At 41.8% G+C, this 22367-nt stretch overlaps 1 protein-coding gene across 1 annotated transcript in view; it reads left to right on the top strand.

The window, feature by feature from the left end:
- The first annotated feature begins 2041 nt into the window (after nucleotides 1-2041).
- Nucleotides 2042-22367, top strand: part of RAB38 (RAB38, member RAS oncogene family) — a 72389-nt gene continuing 52063 nt past the window's right edge. Inside the window, exon 1 of the mRNA XM_049889586.1 lies at nucleotides 2042-2322. Within this exon, the coding sequence (XP_049745543.1) occupies nucleotides 2121-2322 (202 nt within the window). The 5' untranslated portion in view covers nucleotides 2042-2120. The remainder of the gene's footprint in view (nucleotides 2323-22367) is intronic.

Below are 22367 nucleotides of genomic sequence, written 5' to 3'. Positions count from 1 at the left end.
GAGTGTTACACCAAGCAACTTTAGTAGAAGAGACTTAAAAATTCAAACCACAAATAATTTCTTCCCACTGTGAAGAACTGTCATGAGACCTAAATGAATGCCTCTGGAAATAAACTGCACATACTTCCTGCCTTGTCAGGGAGCTTACTCACCATGGTTGGCCACTGTCCCTGACAAAAGAATCTCCTGCCCCTATGGGTAAATTAGCTGAGAGCCAATGAAGCTGAAGCTTCAGGACCCCTTCCAAGACCCTGGACCTAATTTTGTATCCTTTTGCTTAAAGAGGGCCCTTCAAATATCACGTGCTTCATATCCCAGAAAACTCAGATCTTACCCTATTTATTCCTTATAAATCCTGTCATCTGATGTTCCAGTATGCTCCTGATCAGAAGGGGGGACCAGGTGAAAGTGAGGGTGACTCAGCTGGATCTGGGTAGGAAAACAAGCTGTGGCCTGTGAAGAAGGTGGTTCAGATATAATACTGAGCACCGGCCGACATTATGTCACAAATGTCTACTCCCCCTCCTCCCTCTTCTTCTTTCTACCACCATCATCTCTTTGCCCAGACCAAACTTGTCTTTCAGATATACATAAATGGCATTTTAGATCTGGCAAGAGTCTTATTTGGTCATCATGCCTAATTTTGTAGGCACTACAAATGGCTTAAGAACCCCAGGTTCCTAAACTCCACTCCCTGTAAAGTGAAGTCACAGTGTTGGCCAACAATTTAAACAGGCAGATGGCTTGTCTCGCTTGTTAGATATAATCTGCCTGGTATGTTCCTATGTGGGATGAAACCAATGAATGAGGCCTATTTATCTGAGAACGTCAATAAAACTCAAATCAATGCAATTCTACACACCTTCACTTAATGACCATTATGAAGAAAGTGCCTGAGTTCCCCTCTGAGGGAAGATGGAGCCTAATAAGACATAATGCCTATCAATAGTGTTTCCATCAAAGAATGTGGCGTGGAGAGCTTATGCTTGGTTTCATTCCATATTAATACCAACACTAAACCAAACCCATTGCTCTGGAGTCAATTCCAACTCTTGGTGACTCCATGTGTTTAATATCTACAACGGGCTCAGAGTTTTCTTATACACAACCAACTCTTGGTGACTCCATGTGTTTAATATCTACAACGGGCTCAGAGTTTTCTTATACACAATAACTATCATCTTCTCAACAACTCCATAAAATAAATATTATTCTCATTTTGCTGAGAGGTCATGTGAGTTGTACAGGTCACACATCTGGGGAATCCTTCTGCTTGTTAGGAGCTGGTGGAGGCTGAAGAATAATATTTGTAATGTAGGAGGAGGAAGGCAGAAAGACAGTGGACATCCCAAACATTGCATTCTGTTTTCCTGTATTTAAATCCCAGTTCTAACACTTACTAACTGTACAGCTTTGGGAACGCCACTGTCAACCTTGACTTTCTCATCTAAAAATTGAACAAAATACCCCACTCATAAGGCAACAGGAATGAAAAAATGAGATTGTGTGCATGGAACTCCATTCCCAGCAAACCCAAGCAAAAAATAACTCATTTTCGTAAGGAGTGCTCATCCCCTAGATTTCTGCATGCTCACCTTCTCACCTCCTTCAGTGTGGTGTTGGGGAGTGGGGGAGGTGTGGGTGGCCCCAAAAGCCTGTCTTCAGCTATGCCTGTCCATGACTGACATAGCCTGTAAATCACTTAACTTTTGACACTCAGTTTTCTCACACGCTGAACGTGGAAAATAAAATCAACACCTCACAGCTCTGTGGCCAGGATCACAGGCGAGGAAAGTCCTTTGGAAGGAAACTGTAAAGGGTCGTGCAAATAAGTGTTGCACCAGGCATTAACACAGGAGCCCCCTAGTTTCCAGTTCTGAGAGTTGCTCCTGTCTCGACCCCTCTCCAAGACCGTGCGGCACAGGGCAGGAAGGAGGATTAACTCCCGGGCGCCTCTCTGGGCGTCTCTTCGGGCATTCTGGGAGGAGTTCCGTCCCTGGGAGCCCGCCCCGCCGCCTCCTTTCCCTCGCGCCTCAGGAGCGCTCTCTGAACCGGCTCTTTCCCCCGAGCCTCGGCTGCGCTTCCCCCGCCCGGCAAGGCACAGCGGGCCGGCCGCCAGGATGCAGGCCCCGAACAAGGAGCACCTGTACAAGCTTCTGGTGATCGGAGACCTGGGCGTGGGCAAGACCAGCATCATCAAGCGCTACGTGCATCAGAACTTCTCCTCGCACTACCGGGCCACCATCGGCGTGGACTTCGCGCTCAAGGTGCTCCACTGGGACCCGGAGACCGTGGTGCGCCTGCAGCTCTGGGACATCGCAGGTGAGCGCCCGGGGAGGGGTGCGGGAGTGGCTTGTCTCCCTTCTCCAGTCCGGAGACTGGGTTGCAGCCAGGCGTGCGACCCAGATCTCCGGGACGCTGTGTCTTAAGAGACTTTTCCTGGTGCGTTGGAAACTTAAATTCAAAGTAAAGAAAAAGTTTCTCCCTCTAGCTGAAACTTCTTCAGGCGCATTCCCTGGCGCTTTGGGGTTATCGCTTTAGCGACCTCCGGCACCCTACCCTGCGTTCTGTCTGCCCGGAGTCGGCCTCCCTAGGGGCCCAGAGGGAGCGGGTCCGCAGTTGCATTCGTTCTTGGGCTCCTCGTTTTCCAGGCGGCAACCCTGCAGTGACACCACGCAGAGTGTCAGGCCCGCCCTTCTGTGCACTGGCCAGTAGAGGGGAAGCCCCTATCCGGGTTAACAGCTGGAACGGGGTAGTCGTGGCTACAGTTTGCCAATTCCTGTTTTCAGTAGCGCCTTTTTCCCCCGTCCCCATTTGCCAACCTTCATTTCTGCCTTGAGTCAAGAGAGTTTTGAGTTCTCTGCTGTGAGGAAGCCAAGGACTTGCCTGTGTCTATATTATGGGCAAAGTATTATTTCTCTTTCGGTCTCTCTGGCTTTCTGTAGCCTATCAGAAGGGGGTTGTTTATGTATCTTAAGGCCACTTTTTCTTGATTTGTCTTTGAAGTTTACATTGCACGATCTGGAAAACGAGAAGCTTCTTGACATTCACTGAACTCAGAAGTGGATTCCAGGGGTTTGTACCAGAAATGTTGAGTGCAAAGTGTGTGGTCTAAACTTAGAGCTGCTGTTTGAAACCTGGCGTATTCAAGCCCTCATGACAGGTCCTGACTCAGTGGTCAGTAACCTGCTCAGCGGCTGAGAACAAGTGCCTTCAGCTCAGTTTCCTCCCTGTAAATGGAAGCAGGTTGGATGACGACGATCCAACAACCTTCCTGTTTAGAAGTTTTAGGGTCATCTGGGATTCTTCATGGGACAATTCAAACAGTTCAACTTTGCCTCTATTTTATGGTCTGTGGCACCAGAAATCTTTGTAAATGCTGAGCCCAAACTAGCTTCTATGTCTCTTAGAAAATAGGTTCATTTGAGCTGGTGCATTTGACTGGAAACACTCAGTCATGGCTTGAAGCAAGACAAATGTGGAAATTTTTGAAAGGGCGTTCTGGTTCTGGGGACTCTGGTGCCTCTTGAATCCTGAGCTGCCAGGTCTTATGATAAAGCTTTTGGCTTGTGGACAGATTCATACAGCTGGCATCATCTTCAGCAGTTCCAGTAGCACGGGGGTTGTCAGAGACTGGAAGAAGTGATAAGGCACTATCTGATTGCGGTTTTCATCTAGAAAATCCACCTTGAGTCTGGGTGCTTTGTTGCTCCATATTTTAGTGTATAAAACTATGCTTACTGGCTGCCTAAAAATCTCCAGGACTCTGGTTTAGAATTAGCTTACTGTTGAAAAGTGGATGTAGCTATGATGTGGATTTCTGTGTCAAATCTAAGTGACAATGTGACCTCAAGCATTTTACATAATGTCTTATGTCTCGGTTTTCTCACCTAACAGAGGAGATAGAAGGGTGTAGTGATTAGGAACCTAAGTTCCAGAGTTGAACTGCCACCATCTAAGTCCCCGTTCTACCCCATAGGAACTGGGCAAGTTCCCTAACTTCCTCGTCTCAGTTTTCTTATCTATAAACCAAGGTGATGCTTTCTACCAGCAAATGAGAGGGCTAGCTAAAGGTCATGGTACCTATGGTACCTACTGCTTTGGAGAGCTGCAAGGATTACTACTGCACTAGCTACTATTTCTTTTTTTTTTTTCAGTGAATGTAATACTAGGCAAGAAGGGCTTGATACACATATTCCAATTAAATCCTAATAAATGATGATCCCAATATTACATTTATTTTCTATCCCAAACAACCAGCACCATTTTTAAGCCTTACTCATAATATAATGTAGAGTTATGAACAGTTTAACTCCCAAGCTTAGAAATGCCTCCTGAGCCATGGTTCTGGGCCGAGGTTTCTGCTCCCTGCTCATAGGGGCTGTAGTCACAAAAGTTTATGTAAATAAGAAATCTGAGCAGGCTTGGGAGTCAGTTCTATAGACACAGTGGTGTGCAGAAATCCTAATCAGGGAGCTGCTTTTTTCCACAGTTCTGATGCTAGTGGTTACTTGTCTTTAACAGCCTTAAGCCCAAAGGCCCTGCGGCCTGGGTGAGAGATTGGGCAGCAGGCAAAGCTGTTTGGGGGGAAGCAGGGCCATTGTGGGAAAGAATGGCTGGAACACAGCACTGGCATGTTTCAAACTGCATAGGTGGTATTGTGGGGAGTGAGTTCATATGAAACTCAACCCGAACTGCTCACCTAAACTCCAGTGAGCTAAGTGTACCTTAGAGCACCTTCAAACCACAGCCTGTCCGCCCAAGGATAAGAATACAGCTCCCCCTCCTTTGTGCTCTACTCTGGTGCATGCCTGGAAGAACACGCAGTGACGGCTAGTGAGCCTAGCTTTGAGAGGGCTGGTGTGGATGAGGTAGAGGGGATTTTTCAGTCACTTGCCCTGTCATGATAGGATATAACTATGCCTGCTATGGAGGGAATCTTTGCTCAGCTTGGCTTTTTCGTTTTTTACATTGTGGTAAATGTATATGTAACAAAATATTTGCCATTTTAACAGTCTTCACATGTACAGTTTGGTAACATCAATTGTGCTCATCATATTGTGCAACCATCACCATTAACCGTTTCTAAATTTTTCCATCTCCCTTAATAGAAGCTCAGTGTCCTCTAAGCAATGAATTGCCATTTTCCCCTTCCTCCTGCCCAATCCTGGTAATGACTGATAAACTTAGGTCTGTATAAACCAAAAAAAAAAGAAACTCGTTGCCGTTGAGTCAATTCTGATTCATAGCGACCCTATAGGACAGAGTAGAACTGCCCCATAGGATTTCCAAAGAGCTGCTGGTGGATTTAACCGCGGACCTTTTGGTTAGCAGCTGAGCTCTTCAGCGCTTCGCCACCAGGGCTCCTGGGTCTGTATACACTTGCCTATTCTAGATATTTCAGACAAGTAGAGTCCTTTTATGTCTGACTTATTTCACTCAGCATAATGTTTTCAAGGTTCATCTATGTCAAAGCATGCATCAGAACTTCATTTCTCTTTATGGCTAAGAAATATTCCACTGGATGCATGTACCACATTTTGTTTACTCATTCACGTCTTGATGGGCATTAGGTTGTTTCTATCTTTTGTGTGTTGTAAATAGTACTGCAATAAACTCTAGACATTCATTTGGTTCAATACCAAGTTGGGTCTTACTTTTCCAATGAATTCCCATAATATATCTCTTGTAGTTTACTCAGGTTGGCCAGTCTGATCCTGAAATACTCCAAAAAGTACCTTTTAGAGGCCTGTGGAGCAGGTGGTGAATCTCACAAATTCCATAGGGGACAGCAGTTGCCTTGGATCCCAAGAATGCCACCATTAAGGAGTAGCTGAGTCAGCTCTGTATTCAGAAGCCCTTGATAGAGTCAGAGATATTAAGCAATTTTGCTCAAGGCCACCCAGTTCATAAGAAGAAGAGCTGGATTTGACCCAGTTCTGTCTGACTTGAAATCAAGCCCTGCTCTTTACGACCACAGGCCTGTGGGTGCATTGCACACAGTCAGCCCACAGGTCTATACCCTCTTAACTTTTAAAGGTGTTGCTTCTTTAATAAGTGGGGTATTCTTTTCCTTCCTATTTCTGACTGGGTTTTGGATGTTAGACAGTACCACTGTGCAGAGACAGTGGAAGTGGCATGAAAATCTATTTCTGAAAATTTTGTTCTAGGGAATATGAATATATAATTTTTTTTGTCTTCATAGATTTATCAGGAAAAAAGTAACCAGTAAGTTTATACTTGAGACTCTTCTTCCCTCATACCCTCCAAAGTAATATAATTACTTTGTTAGCATTTTCAAAGAGAATTATACAAGTTTGAGCCTCTGGATTCTGCTGCAAGAGTAGGGATAGTCATAGTAATAGTAGCTTCCATTTCTTGAGCATTTATTCTTACAATTGTCCAGCACATTTAATCTTTAATTTCCAAGTAAAATAGTTAAGTGGAAGTGCTGGAATTTAAAAATTGGAATCTATTTTTTATTGCCCAGGTAGCTAGAGCCCAGGAGGCTCTCCTGCCTCCTTTAATTTAAAAATGGAATACTTCAGGTGCTGATTGACATTGGACAAGCCTGGAGACTTTGCTGGGCCTCATTTGTTCCATCTGTAAAATGGTGATTATTTTATTTTTTTCTGATGTCACACATTTGGACTGTGTTATAGCTATCAGCTCTAATATCTGTTGTTCTCACAGTGTTTTTGGTGTTGCTAGTACGTGACGTTTATCCCAACTTTTTTGCTTAGTAGCTTTGTGACTGGCACAAATTACTTAACTTCTATGCCTTACTTTCCTGTCTGTAAAATGGGGAATGAAAACAGAACCTGCATCTTAGAGTTGTTATAAGAATTAAATGAGTTAATTCATATAAAATTATACATAATAAAGTTGCATATAATAAATGCTGAATAAATGTTAGCTATTACTTTTTTGTGGTAATTGTGATTATTATAAACTATTTGCTTGACCTTCTTGGCATTGCTGAAGGTGTAGACAGAGCAGATGGTGTTAAACCCATTTTATATTAGAGAAAATGGAGAATTAGTGAGGCAAAGAATTTGCCCAAGGCCACAAAAGCTAGCAAGTGGCAGAGAAGAACAGGAGCAGCAGGTCTGTTTAACTCCAGCTTTTATGTGTGTGTACTATTTATGTATGCATATGTGTGTATATGTATGTGTGTGCATGTGTATTTGAGGTACATGGGAAAGAGATGATCAAGTCTGTTGGTCACCAGAAAATCCAACTCTAGGTTTAATGAGTAGAATAGAAAAAAAATCAATTTGGCAGACACTTTACAGAGTGCTTCTTTACCATGTAAAAGATTCACTGCAGGGTTCTCCTAAATAACGAATGCATCTAAACATGTAAAACAAGATCCAGTTGACAAGAAAAACATTTCCATGCGGGGCACATCTATTTTACAAGGTAAGCCAAGTGACTACGATGCAGAAGAGTACATTAGCTATCCAACAGGCAAAGAAGGTGCAGGTATCCCCAGCTCAGTCAGGAGCCCTAAGATGGTGGACTCCTCCCATCACGAACTGCGAGACCTACCTGGGTCACACAGGTGTGGTGATTTTGAGTTTGTAGCAGTCCTAGTGGTGCAGTGGTTAAGAGCTTGGCTGCTAACCAAAAGGTTGGCAGTTTGCATCCACCAGCTGCTCCTTGGAAACTCTATGGGGCAGTTCTACTCTGTCCTATAGGGTGCCTATGAGTTGGAATCAACTGGACGGCAGTGGGTTTGGTTTTTGGGTTTAGAGTGCTTTTGCATCAGCTGTAAAATTCCACTGAATGAAGGGGTTGGACTCGACCATTTCCTTAGTACCTAACTATGGAAGACTGATACTCTGTGGAGTTTTATAAGAATCAGGGGTCTTAAATATTACGGCTAATAGATCCAGGAATGTAGAAAGCTAACTTAGCAACGAGTATGTCTCGACGGCACTGGGTTTTTTTATGTCGAGCAAAAAAAAAAGCATGTTACATTTAAGTCACTCTCTGCTTGGCAGTTGACTGCCTCATTTCTGGCCTGGCTAATTACAGATTTTCTAAACACCATGTGGAATAACATGCTGTGCTTAAGGTAAATAATATGTACAATGAGCAAAAGTGGTGAACTTTCAAAGTCCGGTGTGGGGTATGTGGGGAAAGCACCTCAGGGATTCTTGCGGAGCTATTGATGATGGAGTTTGCACCTGTCAAAGATAGGTGAGCAGTAGGTACGTAGGGCTTTATAGGACTGGTTCTGATAAGAAAGCAGGTAGCAGCTTGACTAAGGGAAGCCAAGTCGCTTGAGAGAACATGGGGGTGGGGAGGATCAGCTCTTTTACGTGTTGTTGGTTTATTGAGCAATTACATATTAAATGCTTTGTATGTGCCAGCCTGCCATTGTGCTAGCTGAGGGGAAAACAAAGAGGGATACAGAATTGAATAAGACTTGATCCTTGGTTTCAAGAAGGTCACAGTTTAGTATACATGATAATGTAAGCAAATCACTGTTTAATATTAGTGTGTACTGATTAGGTAATTTCAAAGAGCTCCTGTCCATACCACATTTTTCTACTCTCAAATTAAAACTGAGTAAGCAGGACAAAGCCTCTGAGCTAGCGTGATGTCTCGTGTGCTTTTACCTATTGTCGTGTGCCGTCGAGTTGATTCAGACTCATAGTGACCCTATAGGACAGAGTAGAACTGCCCTATAGATTTCCAAGGAGCAACTGGTGGATTCAAACTGCTGACCCTTTTGATTGGCAGTCTGAGCTCTTAACTGTTTTGCCACCAGTGCTCTTACCTAGCAGTCTACACTACACATCTTTCACCGTGCACTGGACTTCTTAGTTTGTGTTCACTACACTACCTTTCTCCCAGGCACATGGATTTATCATCTCTGCCATCTTTTCTTCTCCTTTGACCCTCATATGCCATCAATCTCCAAGTCTAATGGTAATTATGCCTCTCTTTGCCACTCCCCTAGACCAGGTATAAAAAAATATTATTACCTGTTTTGCTGTCATAGCCACCTAGCTAAGCTCTCGTTTCTTTTCCCTCCAGTTCTCATTGTGTACCAAAGCTAGGTTTATCTTCCCAGAAAATCACTGCAGTGCCTCCCTATGGCCTGTGTAGTATATATGTCATGATGAAAACAATGAAATAGGTGGGGACAAGGTGATGGGAAGGCTGATAGGTAGAGAAAAGGCTAGACCGAATCCTAGAGCTATTGAAAGAGGAGCCTGCGGTGTCCGTGTGAGTAAGAAGTGACTGGAGTCCTTGAGGCCTGGCCAGGCTAAAGGGAAAGCCAAGATCTTATTGTAGCTTTATTATCAGAAACACAGCAACTCTCATTGGGGTCTGAAGTGATACTTGATTTTGTTTTGTTTTACTTGTTCAAAATGTAGTTCTGAAACTTGGGGGATTTGAGAGGTATACAATCTGCTTGGGAAAATGTGTTCATTCAGCTGACAGGCAGAGGGCTTTAGGGGTGAATAAGATGTGTTGTTGTTTGCTCTTATGGAATCTCCTGGTCTCGAGGGGCCATAAAGATATTTAAAAAATAATCATGAATATGATTATTTAATACTGTTTTGGTAAGTATTTTTGCAATATCGTGATATTATTACTGCAGTATCATTTACTGAGTACTTTCTCTGTCAGGCATGGTGCTAAACATTTCTATGTGTTGTTTTGCTTACTGCTCACAGTGAGTTTATCTGGTAGGAGTTACTATTAGTCCCATTATAGAGGTGAGAGACATGCTCAGACAAAATAGAAAGCAGACAAGCAAACAAACACAGAGGAACTTTCTAAAAGTCACACAGATAGTAAGTAGTCATGGTGGCACATGATCCAAGGTTTGTCTAGCTACAAATCCCATTTTCTTACAACCCCATTCCACTGCCTTCTTTTGTTGTTGTTGCATGCTGTCGAGTCAATTTCAACTCCTCGTGACCCCATGTGACAAAGTAGAACTGCCCCATAGGTTTTCTAGGCTGTGATCTTTATGGGTGCAGATCACCAGGTCTTCCTCCTGCTCAGCCACTGAGCAGGTTTGAACCGCCAATCTTTCAGTTAGCAGCCAAGCACTTAACCATTGAAATACTAGGGCTTCTTTCACTACCTCCTAATGCATATTAAACAGTGCGAGAGTTTTCACAGCTCATGGATTGTTTAAGTTGGATTTAAAGGATATAAACATTATATATTTAAAGCAGTCAATTATTATTGTTTGAATCTTTACTCTTTAGCATAGTGCTAAGAATCAAATGAGCCAAAGTCTTTGTCCACATCATCGCTGAGACCATATAGTTGGTTTGGCTTATTAGCTCTTATCATCATAATTACTTTTAGCCAGGAAAGCTCCAGTGCCTTAGGGACACACATCTGAAGTTTGAGAATTAAGGCTAAGAACACCTGTGATTATTAATGGCATGAGAGGGAAAATTAAGTCCTATATGGTGATAGAAGTGCACATGTGTGTGTGCATGTGCATGTCTGTGTGTTAAACTTAAAGAAAATACTATTCTAGACCAGACTCTAAAGACTACAGCAGAGATTCCCAAACGCCCTCAGTTCACAGAATTTTTAACACCAAAGTTCATGGTGTCACCAGGCCAAAAGAAATATCTAACAGTGTTTACTAAGTAGTCAGGACCAAACAGCTTAAAAAGTATTTATGTTCTAACAACTTAAGACTCATTAAAAAAAAAAAAAAAAAATAGAACACATAAATTGAAAGAAAAACATTTGTATTCTGGTTTTAAAAACTACGATTACTTACTAATGCCATGTGTGTGCCTTTGGGGCACTGAGCATCTCAAACCTTTGAATCAGAGTGGACACTGCCACCCTCATTTCCTGTTTCATATTGATTTTCAGGTGATTATTTCTTTTTATCACAGAAACTGCCAAAACCCCAGTTTCACAAAGATATGATGACATCAAAAGGAGGGTAGTATGACCTAATGCTGCAACTGTGAATTACCAAACTAGCGGTTCTCGTGAAGTCTAACTGATGCTGAGTAATGCTGGGTTTGCCCTGAAAAGGTCAAATATCCTGCTGTACCCCTATGAGTTCACTAGGTACCCCAGAGCACCCTGGCACACATTTAGGGACTATAACTCTAGAGGAATCTGGAAATTCCTTAAAAGTGAAACCCTTGGAGTTGAGGATCTCTTTTGAGTCTTTCATAAAAATATTTTTAGAGGTTACTTAGAGGTGTTGTGTCAAATGTTAAATAATTCAAAGATAGCTTTTTACTGAATACATTTGAGCCTACACAGACTTTAATTCAGTGGGATATTTTTGGTTAGTTTGTTTAATTAAAAGCATGAGATGCTGGTCCTTCTATCTTGATTCATACCAGTCTCTTGCCTGTGACTTTGTTTCATTTATCCCTTCCACCCACCATTGAGTATTACATTGCATCATCTCCTTTTTCCATCCAAATGAGTTACTTCATTTAAGCTCAGTCTAAATGACTCAGTCTTAAAAAATCTGACAAAAACACATGCTGGGATACTGTACTACCATTCTTTTCGTACACATACCACCACCACCACCGTCAGTTGCCACATCGAGTTCAGCTCCAACTCATGGCAACCTCACGTGTGTCAGTGTAGAACAGTGCTCCATAGGGTTTTCAATGATTGGTTTTGTTTTTTGAAAGTAAACTGTCAGGCCTTTCTTTCTTCAAGGCACCTCTGGGTAGGCTAGGACTTCCAACTTTTCAGTTAGCAGCTAAGAATATTAACAGTTTGTACCAACCAGGGATTCCCATACACACACACACACATACACACTGCTTTAAATTTAAATATAAATTCAAAGACTATCTTTTAAATTTGGAGTCCTTGAAGTGATGGCCAGCCATGAGATGAAATAAGAGGCATTGCTTATAGGGGAACTAAGAAAATTAGGCAAAGAGCTTGAGTGGTTCCGAATTGAGGATGATTTTTTTCGGAATGGATCATGCAAGACAGAAAAAGTGAGTTGGATAAGAGATCTTGCTTTATTCTGTCCACTCCTTTCCCTGATGGGATTCTCTCTTGCAAATAAGAAATCAATATTATTTGTTACTTCATTATGTAAAGAGCACTTATGTTACCAGTTCCATTATATTTCACAAGTCCATGGAGAGGACAGGCTAAGAGCTTCTCTCTCAGAGTACTGTGTGCTATGGAGACACAAGGGAACAGTGTATTCAAGGAGTTTACGGTGTAATGGGGGATATAGGCTTCAGAGGTTTGTAGCACGTAAAAAGTAGTACAAGGCAAGGTCTGATTAAATGGGTGAGTGATACAGTCAGTGACATGGGAACATAGAGGAGGCAAGAGATGACTGTGGGGCCAAGTATTCAGAAAAGGCTCCAAGATGGTGGGGTTTGGGAAGGACCTTGAACAATAGACAGGATTTCGTTAGGTAGAGAAGGGAGAGGATATGTTCCAGTAGGTGTGGGAGCACCTTGGAGTAAGAATAAGTGAAAGGAAGAAGCAGAACTTGGCATAGTGTTGGGAAGTGTTAGCACAGCCTAGCTTGGCATAGTGTTGGGAAGGAGCCTGAACTCAGTCTGAGGATTCGGCCTCTAACTTGTAGCCCAAGATGTGCAACCTCAAAAATCCCATTAGAGCCCAGAGGGTAAGACATATGATCTCTTTTCTCCATCTGCCAACACTTGGTCATCTTTCAAGATGGTCTCCAAATCCTTCAAGATGTTCCTAATTCTGGACATCCAAACTACTGCTCCATACTTTCCTAGGAAATGGGAACAAAGCTTATTCACAACTTGGACTCCCATTTTGTTTCACCACAAAGCTCCTTATAAACCTAGATGGATGTACTGGGACAAGCCAAAGTATTAACTGTTACTTTATTATGTAAAGATTGGAGAAAGGAATCATGAGATCCTAGGTAACCATTATCAAGATGATGAATAGCATTGACTTCTTTTAAAATGAAATTTTATAAGTTTCACTGATTTCTCAATTCTGGGTTAGATTTGTTCTTACAAAATTGATATCAGTATATAAGTTTTAATTTAAGACAGTTTGTAATACATGACAATGTGAAAGAAATACTACCTCAGCACTTTTTTTTAAGATAGGGAGTTTGATACTGGTTAGCTCAAATGAACTAACTCCTAGACAGTATTCCTAAAATGTGGACACAGGATTTATGACTGTTTGAGCTTTCAAGATATTCCAATATCTGTATATTTATAAGAAATATTCCAATTTATAACTGTTGAGAAATAGTTCAAATTGTTTTTTAAATCCTCTGGCAGCCACAAAACACGTTAGCAGACCAACTAAGGGCCTTAATTTTTGGTGTCTGCTACAGGCAGTAAGGAGTCCCTGGGTGGTGCAAATGGTTAACATGCTTGGCTGCTAACTGAAGGGTTGGAAGTTTGAGTTTACGCAGAGACTCCTTGGAAGGAAGGTTTGGTGATCTACTTCCAAAACATCAGCCGTTGAAAACTCTATGGAGCACAGTTCTATTCTGACGCACATAGGGCCCCCCATGGGTTGAAGTCGACTTGGCAGCAACAACTTTTTGGTTATAGGCAGTAATGGACTTTCTGATGGTGTTTAATTAGTGAGGTAATAGGGTGAAACAGAGCTTTGAGAAGGTGAATCTGGCAGAGGTGTGCAGAAATTAAGGTACAACTTGTATCTCCAGCCCTGACCTCCCCTTGGAACTCATGGAACGAACTGCTTACTCAACGTGTCTTCCTAACAGACATCTCAAACTTAAAATATTAGAACTCCCAATAACCCAACAAAAACTGAACCTCCCAAAGTTATCTCAATCTTAGCTAGCAGCAAATTCAGAATTAGGCTTTACAGACTAAAACCCTGCAGTCACATTTGAATAATTTCATCCTCTATGTCATGAACTGAAATGTGTCCCCCAAAAATGTGTGTCACTGTGGCTAGGCCATGGGTGTGTGATTGTCCACCATTTTGTCATCTGATTTGATTTTCCTATGTGTTGTAAATCCTACTTCTATGATGTTAATGAGGGGAAGACTCAATCTATAAGATTAGGCTGTGTCTTAAGCCAGTGTCTTTTGAGATATAAAAGAAAGAAGTGAGCAGAGAGACACGGGGACCTCATACCACCAAGAAACAAGAGCCAGAAGAATAGAGCATCCTTTGGAACGGGAGTCCCTGCATGGAGAAGCTCCTAGACCAGGGGAAGATTGATGACAAGGACCTTCCTCCAGAGCTGACGGAGAGAGAAAGACTTCCCCTGGAGCTCGCACCCTGAATATGGACTTCTAGACTACTAGACTGTGAGAGAATAAACTCCTATTTGTTGAAGCCATCCACTTGTGGTATTTCTGTTATAGCAGCACTAGATAATTTAAAAAAAAAAAAAAAAACTTAGATACTCTATATCCCATCTGTTAGCTCTACCCCCAAAATATATCCAGAAACCATCCAAACTTTACCATTTTCATTACTACCACTCTGGTCCAAATCCTCATTTTTTCTGTATTATTGTACTGTGTTATTGCACTACCTCCTAAATGGTCTCCCTGATTCTGATCTTGACTCCCAGAAGTCATTTCTCATTGAAGCACCCATAATTATTCTTTTATTGCTGTCGATTTGTTTCTTATCCACTCAAAATCCTTCCGTGCTTTCCTCTCACAACCAAAATAAAAGACAACATTTACATACTGGCCCAAGACCAGGTGATCTTTCTGCTTCATCCTATATTATTCTCCCCTTGCTAGTCCTCTCCAGCAACCCCCCAGTCTCCTGGTTATTCTCCAAACATTTGCCAGACACATTTGTGTCTCAAGATCTTTTCACTTGCTGTGCCGTCTGTCTGAAGCCCTCTTCCCCTAAATATCCATATGCCATACTGCTTTAAGTCTTTTTGGTCTTTGCTCAGATGGTACTTTCTCAATGAGGCCCTCACTATACCCTCTTTGTGTGTGTGTGTGTGTGTGTGGACATATGTTTCTTTCTTTTTTTTTTTTTTAATTTGTATTGTGCTTTAAGTGAAAGTTTACAAATCAAGTCAGTCTCTCATACAAAAATTCATATACACTTTGCTATATACTTCTAGTTGCTCTCCCCCTAATGAGGCAGAACGCTCCATCTCTCCACTCTCTATTTTTGTGACCATTCGGCTAGCCTCTGACCCCCTCTGCCCTCTCATGTCCCCTCCAGGCAGGAGCTGCCCACATAGTCTCCTTTGTCTACTTGATCCAAGAAGCTCACTCCTCACCAGTGTCATTTTCTATTCCATAAGCCAGTCCAATCCCTGTCTGAAGAGTTGGCTTTGGGAATGGTTCCTGTCTTGGGCTAAAAAGGCCTGGGGACCATGACCTCCAGGATCCTTCCAGTCTCAGTCAGACCGTTAAGTCTGGTCTTTTTACGAGAATTTCAGGTCTGCATCCCACTGCCACTATACCCTCTTTAATTTTGCTCCCACCTCCAAAAAAAGAAAAAACCAAACCTGTTGCCATTGAGTTGATTCTGACGCATAGTGACCTATAGGACAGGGTGGAACTGCCCCATAGGATTTCCAGGGAGTGGCTGGCAGATTCAAACTGCTGACCTTTTAGTTAGTAGCCGAGCTCTTCACCACCACCACAGCCACCTCCAACATGTTCTGTTCCCCTTTCCTGCTTTATTTTTATCCATAGCACTTTCTAGCAGTTAATGTAGTACAATGTATATTTTTTAACTTATTTTATTATTTATCTCTCTCAACTAAAATATAAGCTTCATGAGGGCACAGATTTTTAATCATTAATTTTTTTCTTTCTTAGTGGCTAGAACAGTGCCTGAACAATAATCATTCAAAAAATTTTTTGTTGAATGAATGAGATGAGTTGCAAAAATTCTAACTAGAGTGATTTCAGTGGGAGTGGAAAAAAGGGATAAACGCAACAGACATGACAGAGGAAAAGTCTAAAGGATTTGGTAAGCCTGCATGGGTCTGCTGGGTTGTTGTTAGGCGCTGTTGAGTCAGTCCCAACTCATAGCAACCCTGTGTAAAAAAGAATGAAACATTGTCTCATACTGCTCTATCCTCACAATTGTGGCAATGCTCACAATTGGGGCTGTGTTTGAGCTCATCATTGCAGTCACTGTGTCAATCTTTCTCATTGAGGGTCTTCCTCTTTTTCACTAACCCTCTACTTTACTGAGCATGATGTCCTTCTGGGACTGGTCTCTCCTGATAAGAAATCCAAAGTCTTGCCATCCTTACTTCTAAGGAGCATTCCGGCTGTACTTCTTCCAAGACAGATTTGATCATTCTTCTGGTAGTCCATGGTATATTCAGTATTCTTCGCCAACACCATTAATTTAAAGGCATCAATGTGTCTGTTCGTCTTCCTTATTCGTTGTCCAGCTTTTGCATGCACGTGAGGTGACTGAAAACACCATGGCTTGGGTCAGGTGTACCTTATTCCTCAGAGTGACACCTTTGCTTTTTAACAATTTTAAGAAGTCTTTTGCAGAAGATTTGCCCAATGCGATAGGTCGTTTGATTTCCTGACTGCTGCTTCCATGGCCGTCAATTGTAGATCCAAGGAAAATGAAATACTTGACAACTTCATTATTTCGTTTGTTTATCATGACGTTGCTTATTGGTCCAATTGTGAGGATTTTTGTTTTCTTTATGTTGAGGCGTGATTTATACTGAAGGCTGTAGTCTTTCATCTTCATCAGTAAGTGCTTGAAGTCTTCTTGTTTTAGCACACAAGGTTGTGTCATCTGCATGTTGCTGGTTGTTAATGAGTCTTCCTCCATCAGCAAACGAAGGTCCCAAAAGTTTTACTCTGTCCACATCATTAAGGTCAACCCCACTTTGAGGGGTTGTATTTTGAGTGTCTTTCCACCTGAGGGGCTATCTTCTGGCACTATATCAAGCTATGTTCCACTGCTATTCATAAGGTTTTCCCTGGCCAGTTTTTTTTTTTTTTTTTTTTTAAGAAATAGAAAGCCAGGTCCTTTTTCCTAGTCTGTCTTAGTCTGGAAGCTTCGCTGCAACCTGTCCAACATGGATGACCCTGCTGATATTTGAAATACTGGTGGCATAGCTTTTAGCATCACAGCAACATGCAAGCCACCTCAGTACAATACACAGACAAGTGGTGGTCTGCTGAGGGGAAGGGTAAGAAATTAGGGGTTATTCCTTCATCAGCAAGGAGACCTCACTGAACACTCACTGTGTACAGAGTGCAGTGCTTATCAATGGTTCTACAGAAATTTGGTTCTGGTCATAGGGCAGCTTGTAATTTTTTGGAGAAGACATAAAGATAGCTGACATTAAATCAACTCCTACTCATGGAAACCTTATGTAAAACAATGAAATATCCAGTCCTGTGTCAATGTTATAATTTCTGGCATGTTCAAGTCCATTGCTTTGGCTGCTGTGTCAGTCCATTTCACCAAAGGTCTCCCTTCTCTTCACAGGCCCTCTGCTTCACAAAGTATGATGTCCTCCTCTAGTGACTGCTTTCTCCTGATGATATGTCCAAAGAAAATGAGTCAGACAATATTCTGTTGTGATTTATGAAGTTTTCACGGGCTTATTTTTGGCAGTAGATTGTCAGGCCTTTCTTCCTAGCCTGTGTTAGTCTGGATATTCCACTGACACCTGTGTACCATGGGTGATCTTGCTGGTATTTGAAATACTGATGGCATAGTTTCCAGCATCACAGCAACATGCAAACCACCACAGTATGATAAACTGACAAACAGGTGGTGGCGGAGGAGATAAAATAAGGTTATTTCCAATACATAATTCTAGATGACTTGCAAATATGGTGATAAATTGATACCTTTTGTCACTGGTTTTGGGGGTGGGCAAAGTAGTGAAGAGAGAAGATGAAACAATTTCAGAACCACTGCCATAGAGTCACGAGAGCTCTAAAAACTGGAGGAAACCTTACTTGCCAGGATATTGTACTGCAGAAGAAGGAACCTTAATTTGAGTTTATTTCTGTCATAGTTTCTTGATCTCTTACTATGTTCAAAAGGTGGAGAGCTAGGCATTTACGATGCCGTGATGGAGACCAATGCATGAATACATAGCATGAGAAGTGTCAATGGTGTAGAATAAAGACAATGTGCAGGGTTGTGAAGAAGGGAGTCACAGATTCCAGCTGGAAGGCCGGGAAGGCTGTGTAAATGTGGCACAATTGAAGGATGCATAGGATTCACTGAACAGAATGGGAGGAGAGATGTGGACAGCATTCCAGATGAGGGAACAGAGATGTGAACGCGTGAGAAAATCCAAAGTACAGACATCATGTGTTGTTTTAATTAAGCTGCCTTTCTTTTTAAGCATGTAAGAGCCGTTGAAGTGCCAAAGCAGCAGAGTGTAATGCCAAGATTTACATTTTTAAAAGGGGACTCTGATAGGAATAGAAATTTCAGGACTAGGCTGTACATCCATTTCACCCAGCAGTGCTTAGAAATACATATTCCTGGGCTCCACACACAACCAACAGAATCTGGATTTCTGAAGAGTGTGTCCCATGAAGGGGTATTTTACAAATTCCTCAGGTGACTTCTTATGCTGCCAGAATGACAACTGTCTGAAGTCCTGTGTTTTAAAACAATTTATATTAAGGGAGAATGGAATTGGCAAGAGCCTAGATGCTGAGAGTTCGGGAGCTGTCAGGGGTCCAGGTGTGGACCACTGGGGGCCTGAACTGGATGGAGGCAGGGACAGAGTCAATAGCCATTTCTGAAGTATAAGTGTTGGTAGGATGTTAGAGACCCCTGGATGTATGAGTGAGGAAGCAGTTAGAAGATCACTTGAAGGTGTCACACCAGGTGGCATTGTAGATGGTGACACTGTGAGTCAGGGTGGGGAATATAGGAGCAGGAGGTGGAAAATCAGATGCCTGCATATGGGGGGTGTGGGGTATGTGATTGATTAGAGGGGTTGCCCAAGGCACTAATGAATTTATTTTAGAGTATCTAATCCAATTTCCTTATTTTGCCAATGAGAAAAGTGAGGCTCAGAGTGGCAGAATGACTGCTCTGAGGTCACAGAGGTAGCTGTTAGGGACAGAATGGTAAAAGAGTGCACCCAGTTTAACAGAAAACTTGACACTGTCACTGTTTTTACACCTGACCAGAAGATTCACTGCTTTGCTAGGCCCACTGAGAGCATCTGTATAGTACAAATTACCAAGTGAAAATATCATTAAATGCACATTATAGCTGTATTGCCTGTGTGTATTTTCAGCTGGAAATCCATGGTACCAAGTGTACATTTCAGGCTGTTGGGACAGAGGGCCAAGTATTGATTTAATGGTGCTTTATAGAGCCAGTAGGGTGATATGATAGCGGGGAGACACCTTAGAGATCAGCCAGACCAACTGCATTTTACAGAGGAGAAAATTGAGTCTCAGGGAGAAAATCATATTTGTTTAAGGGTGCTCTGGGAACCATGGCTAAAGACTCATGTCTTTCAGCCCTTTAATTCAGTGCCTTCTGCCACGAGGTTGTTTGATCATTACTGAAGCCATCATGTTAATTTTTGCAGTTCAGCTGATTGCTTTGTCTTTTAGCACCCTTCAAAGGTAAATCATGAGCCACAATTACACGGCTGTGGAGTATAACTTCGGAGGCTAAGTGGAACCTACATTGTGAATTTGATCATTTTCAGTGCAGGCGTCCAATATGGTCCTTAGGTTAGAAGTTCCTCAAGGGTACAACGTATGCATTTGAAGCACAGAGCGCAACACCTGGACCATATTAGTTATTCAGTAGATGTGTTAAAAGAATGATCTAAGCTGAAAGGCTGTTTTTGAATGTAGTCTTTTTTTTTTTTTTTTAAGTAAATCACATAAAATAAATACTTCAACTCTCTGCTTCGCCTGTATGTAGACACACACTAAGAGTTACATGATTCACTTTTTTTTTTGTTTAATAAGACACAGCAGAGAAGGCTGTCAGCTGACAAAAGAAGGATAAAATGTGAGTACTGGCAATGCCTTGATCTGAGTGTGACCCTGGGCTGGAATGCCAAAAATACAAGCTTTCAAAGTCTGCTGGCCCAGTGACCTCAATATACAAAGGTGTTTTCTTTCTAGAAATAAGTTTTTTTCTCCTTGTTTCTGATTGGACACACATACACTCACAAGCTCAAACACATACACACACACACTTTACTTCGTGAACCCCTGTGAAGGTGTAAAGGAGCACTGGTGGCACAGTGGTTGAGAGCTCAGCTGCTAGCCAAAATGTCAGTGGTTCAAAGCTACCTGCAGCTCTGTGGGCGAAAGATGTAGCAGTCTGTTTGTGTAAAGATTGAATCCTTGCAAACCCTATGGGACAGTTCTTCTGTGTCGTACAGGGTCGCGATGAGTCAGAATTGACTCAATGGCAATAGGTTCAGTTTTCTTGGTTATGAAGATGTATGCCCGTACATTGCTTTTCGAATTAGTCTTAAAAATGATCCTATGCCATGTATTTGAAATGGAAAAATCTTTCTTCCCAAGGGCCACCTTACTCTACCACGAAACTTTCTGCACAATCAGATTATTGAATAACCCATGACTTTGCCCTTTATCTGATTAGTCCCTGAAAGGGATCATGAGACATCCCTGAAAAGCCTAGAGGCCTTCAGAGTCCTGAATGATCACAAAGGCCTTTTTTTCCCCTATTTACCTGAGATGTCATGGCCACCCTGAGCATTATCAAAAGAGATCACTGTTTGCATCAAATATGAAAAAAAGGGCGGAGGGGGGGAGAAATTTAAAGCTCATTTAGGAAAAACGGAAGTTCATCTGTGGGTTTTATGTCATGTGAAGAGTATTTTGCAACTTTCTTTCATTGACTGGATGACCGGGGGGAAAAAATGCTTCTGTGATACGACCCATGTAAGAAATGTTTTTAGGATTGTCCCATGCTAGTCCTGACAAAATGCTCTTCTTTTCAGCGCACACCAGACACATGGGAGTACAGTGCTCATGTGAGCATCCAGGTTGTCAGTTCCCCAGGATGGGGAACCCTTGACCTCTACCTGTTTTCACTAAATGCTTAGGGATCATTCTCTCCTCACAACCTGCAGTGTCACTGTGTATAGAGCAACCTAGAAAATAATCTCGAGCTCAAAATTAAATGTAAAGTTCAAAGCGTTCTTTGAGGTATGTTGACCTGTATTTTCTTAAATGCACCCTATTTTCAGCATTTTATTCCTTCCAAGAAAAGGTGACTTGTTAAATATGCACCTAACATTGTTTTAATTTATATAACTTTATAAGAATCTTAAATAAATTCCCAAATTAGAATAAAAATTCTTTCGCTGGTTACATATTTAAAGGGTTTTTGTCTAAAAAATTATGAACCCTGTCTTCATTAGCTACTGCTTTCAGCAGCCACTGGTAGACAGGGCTAAAAGTAATACGATTTTGTTCACTTTTTTTAGTCATCTGAAATACCTATAATTTTTCATCAAACTCTTTTCTGGGATTCTGATTTCAGAACACAGGTCATAATGTCTTCCATATTTTTGAACATGATTTTTTTGGGGGGGAAAGGGAAGAAAAAACTCAAGTACCAAATAGCTCTAAGGTACTGTGCTGAGTGCTTTACATGTGTTAATTCATTTCATCCTTATGACCAGTCTGTGATGTACATATAATTATTGCCATTTTGCAGGTAAGGATGGCAAAGCTTAGAGTACTTAAGAAACCAAACCCAACCTATTGCTGTCGAGTTGATTCCAACGCATAGCGACCCTATAGGACAGAGTACAGCTGCCCCATAGGATTTCCAAAGCAGTAAATCTTTACAGAAGCAGACTGCCACATTTTTCTCCCACAGAGAGGCTGGTGGGGTTCAAACCACTGATCTTTTTTTAGTAGCCGTGCGCTTAACCACTATACCACCAGGGCTCCTTGCGTTTAAGAAACTCCACCAATATTGTTAATATTCAATTAGAAAATTAAGCATCAGAGAAAAAATGATTTTAGCTGATTCCAACGGTTTCCAAAACTCTGAACTTTATCCTTTTTTCTTTTTTTATAACAGAGGGCCTTCATTGTCCAATAGATTATAGACTACTTAAGGGTAGAGGTTTAGTTCATTGTATTCCTGGCATCTAGATCAGTGACTGGCACTGATACAGCAGATGTCCAATAAATATCTGTTGAAGTGAATGAGACACTCCTGGTATATAAGCCTGAAGGAGAGTGAGTATAAGTCTGGTTTAGTAGTTGAAAGCATGTAATGGTGGAAAATGGGCTTTGACTATGGATTCAGACAGGTCAGATTTGAATCCCGGCTTCCAAAGTTTACCATCTGTATAATATGAACAAATTACTTAGCCTCTCTAAGCCACAATTTTCTCATTTGAAACATGGGGATAATAATTGTACCTTCCTGAT

Source organism: Elephas maximus, chromosome 7 (genome assembly GCF_024166365.1).
Source record: "Elephas maximus indicus isolate mEleMax1 chromosome 7, mEleMax1 primary haplotype, whole genome shotgun sequence".
Lineage (NCBI taxonomy): Eukaryota > Metazoa > Chordata > Mammalia > Proboscidea > Elephantidae > Elephas > Elephas maximus.
This window is presented reverse-complemented; position numbering and strand designations above follow the sequence as displayed.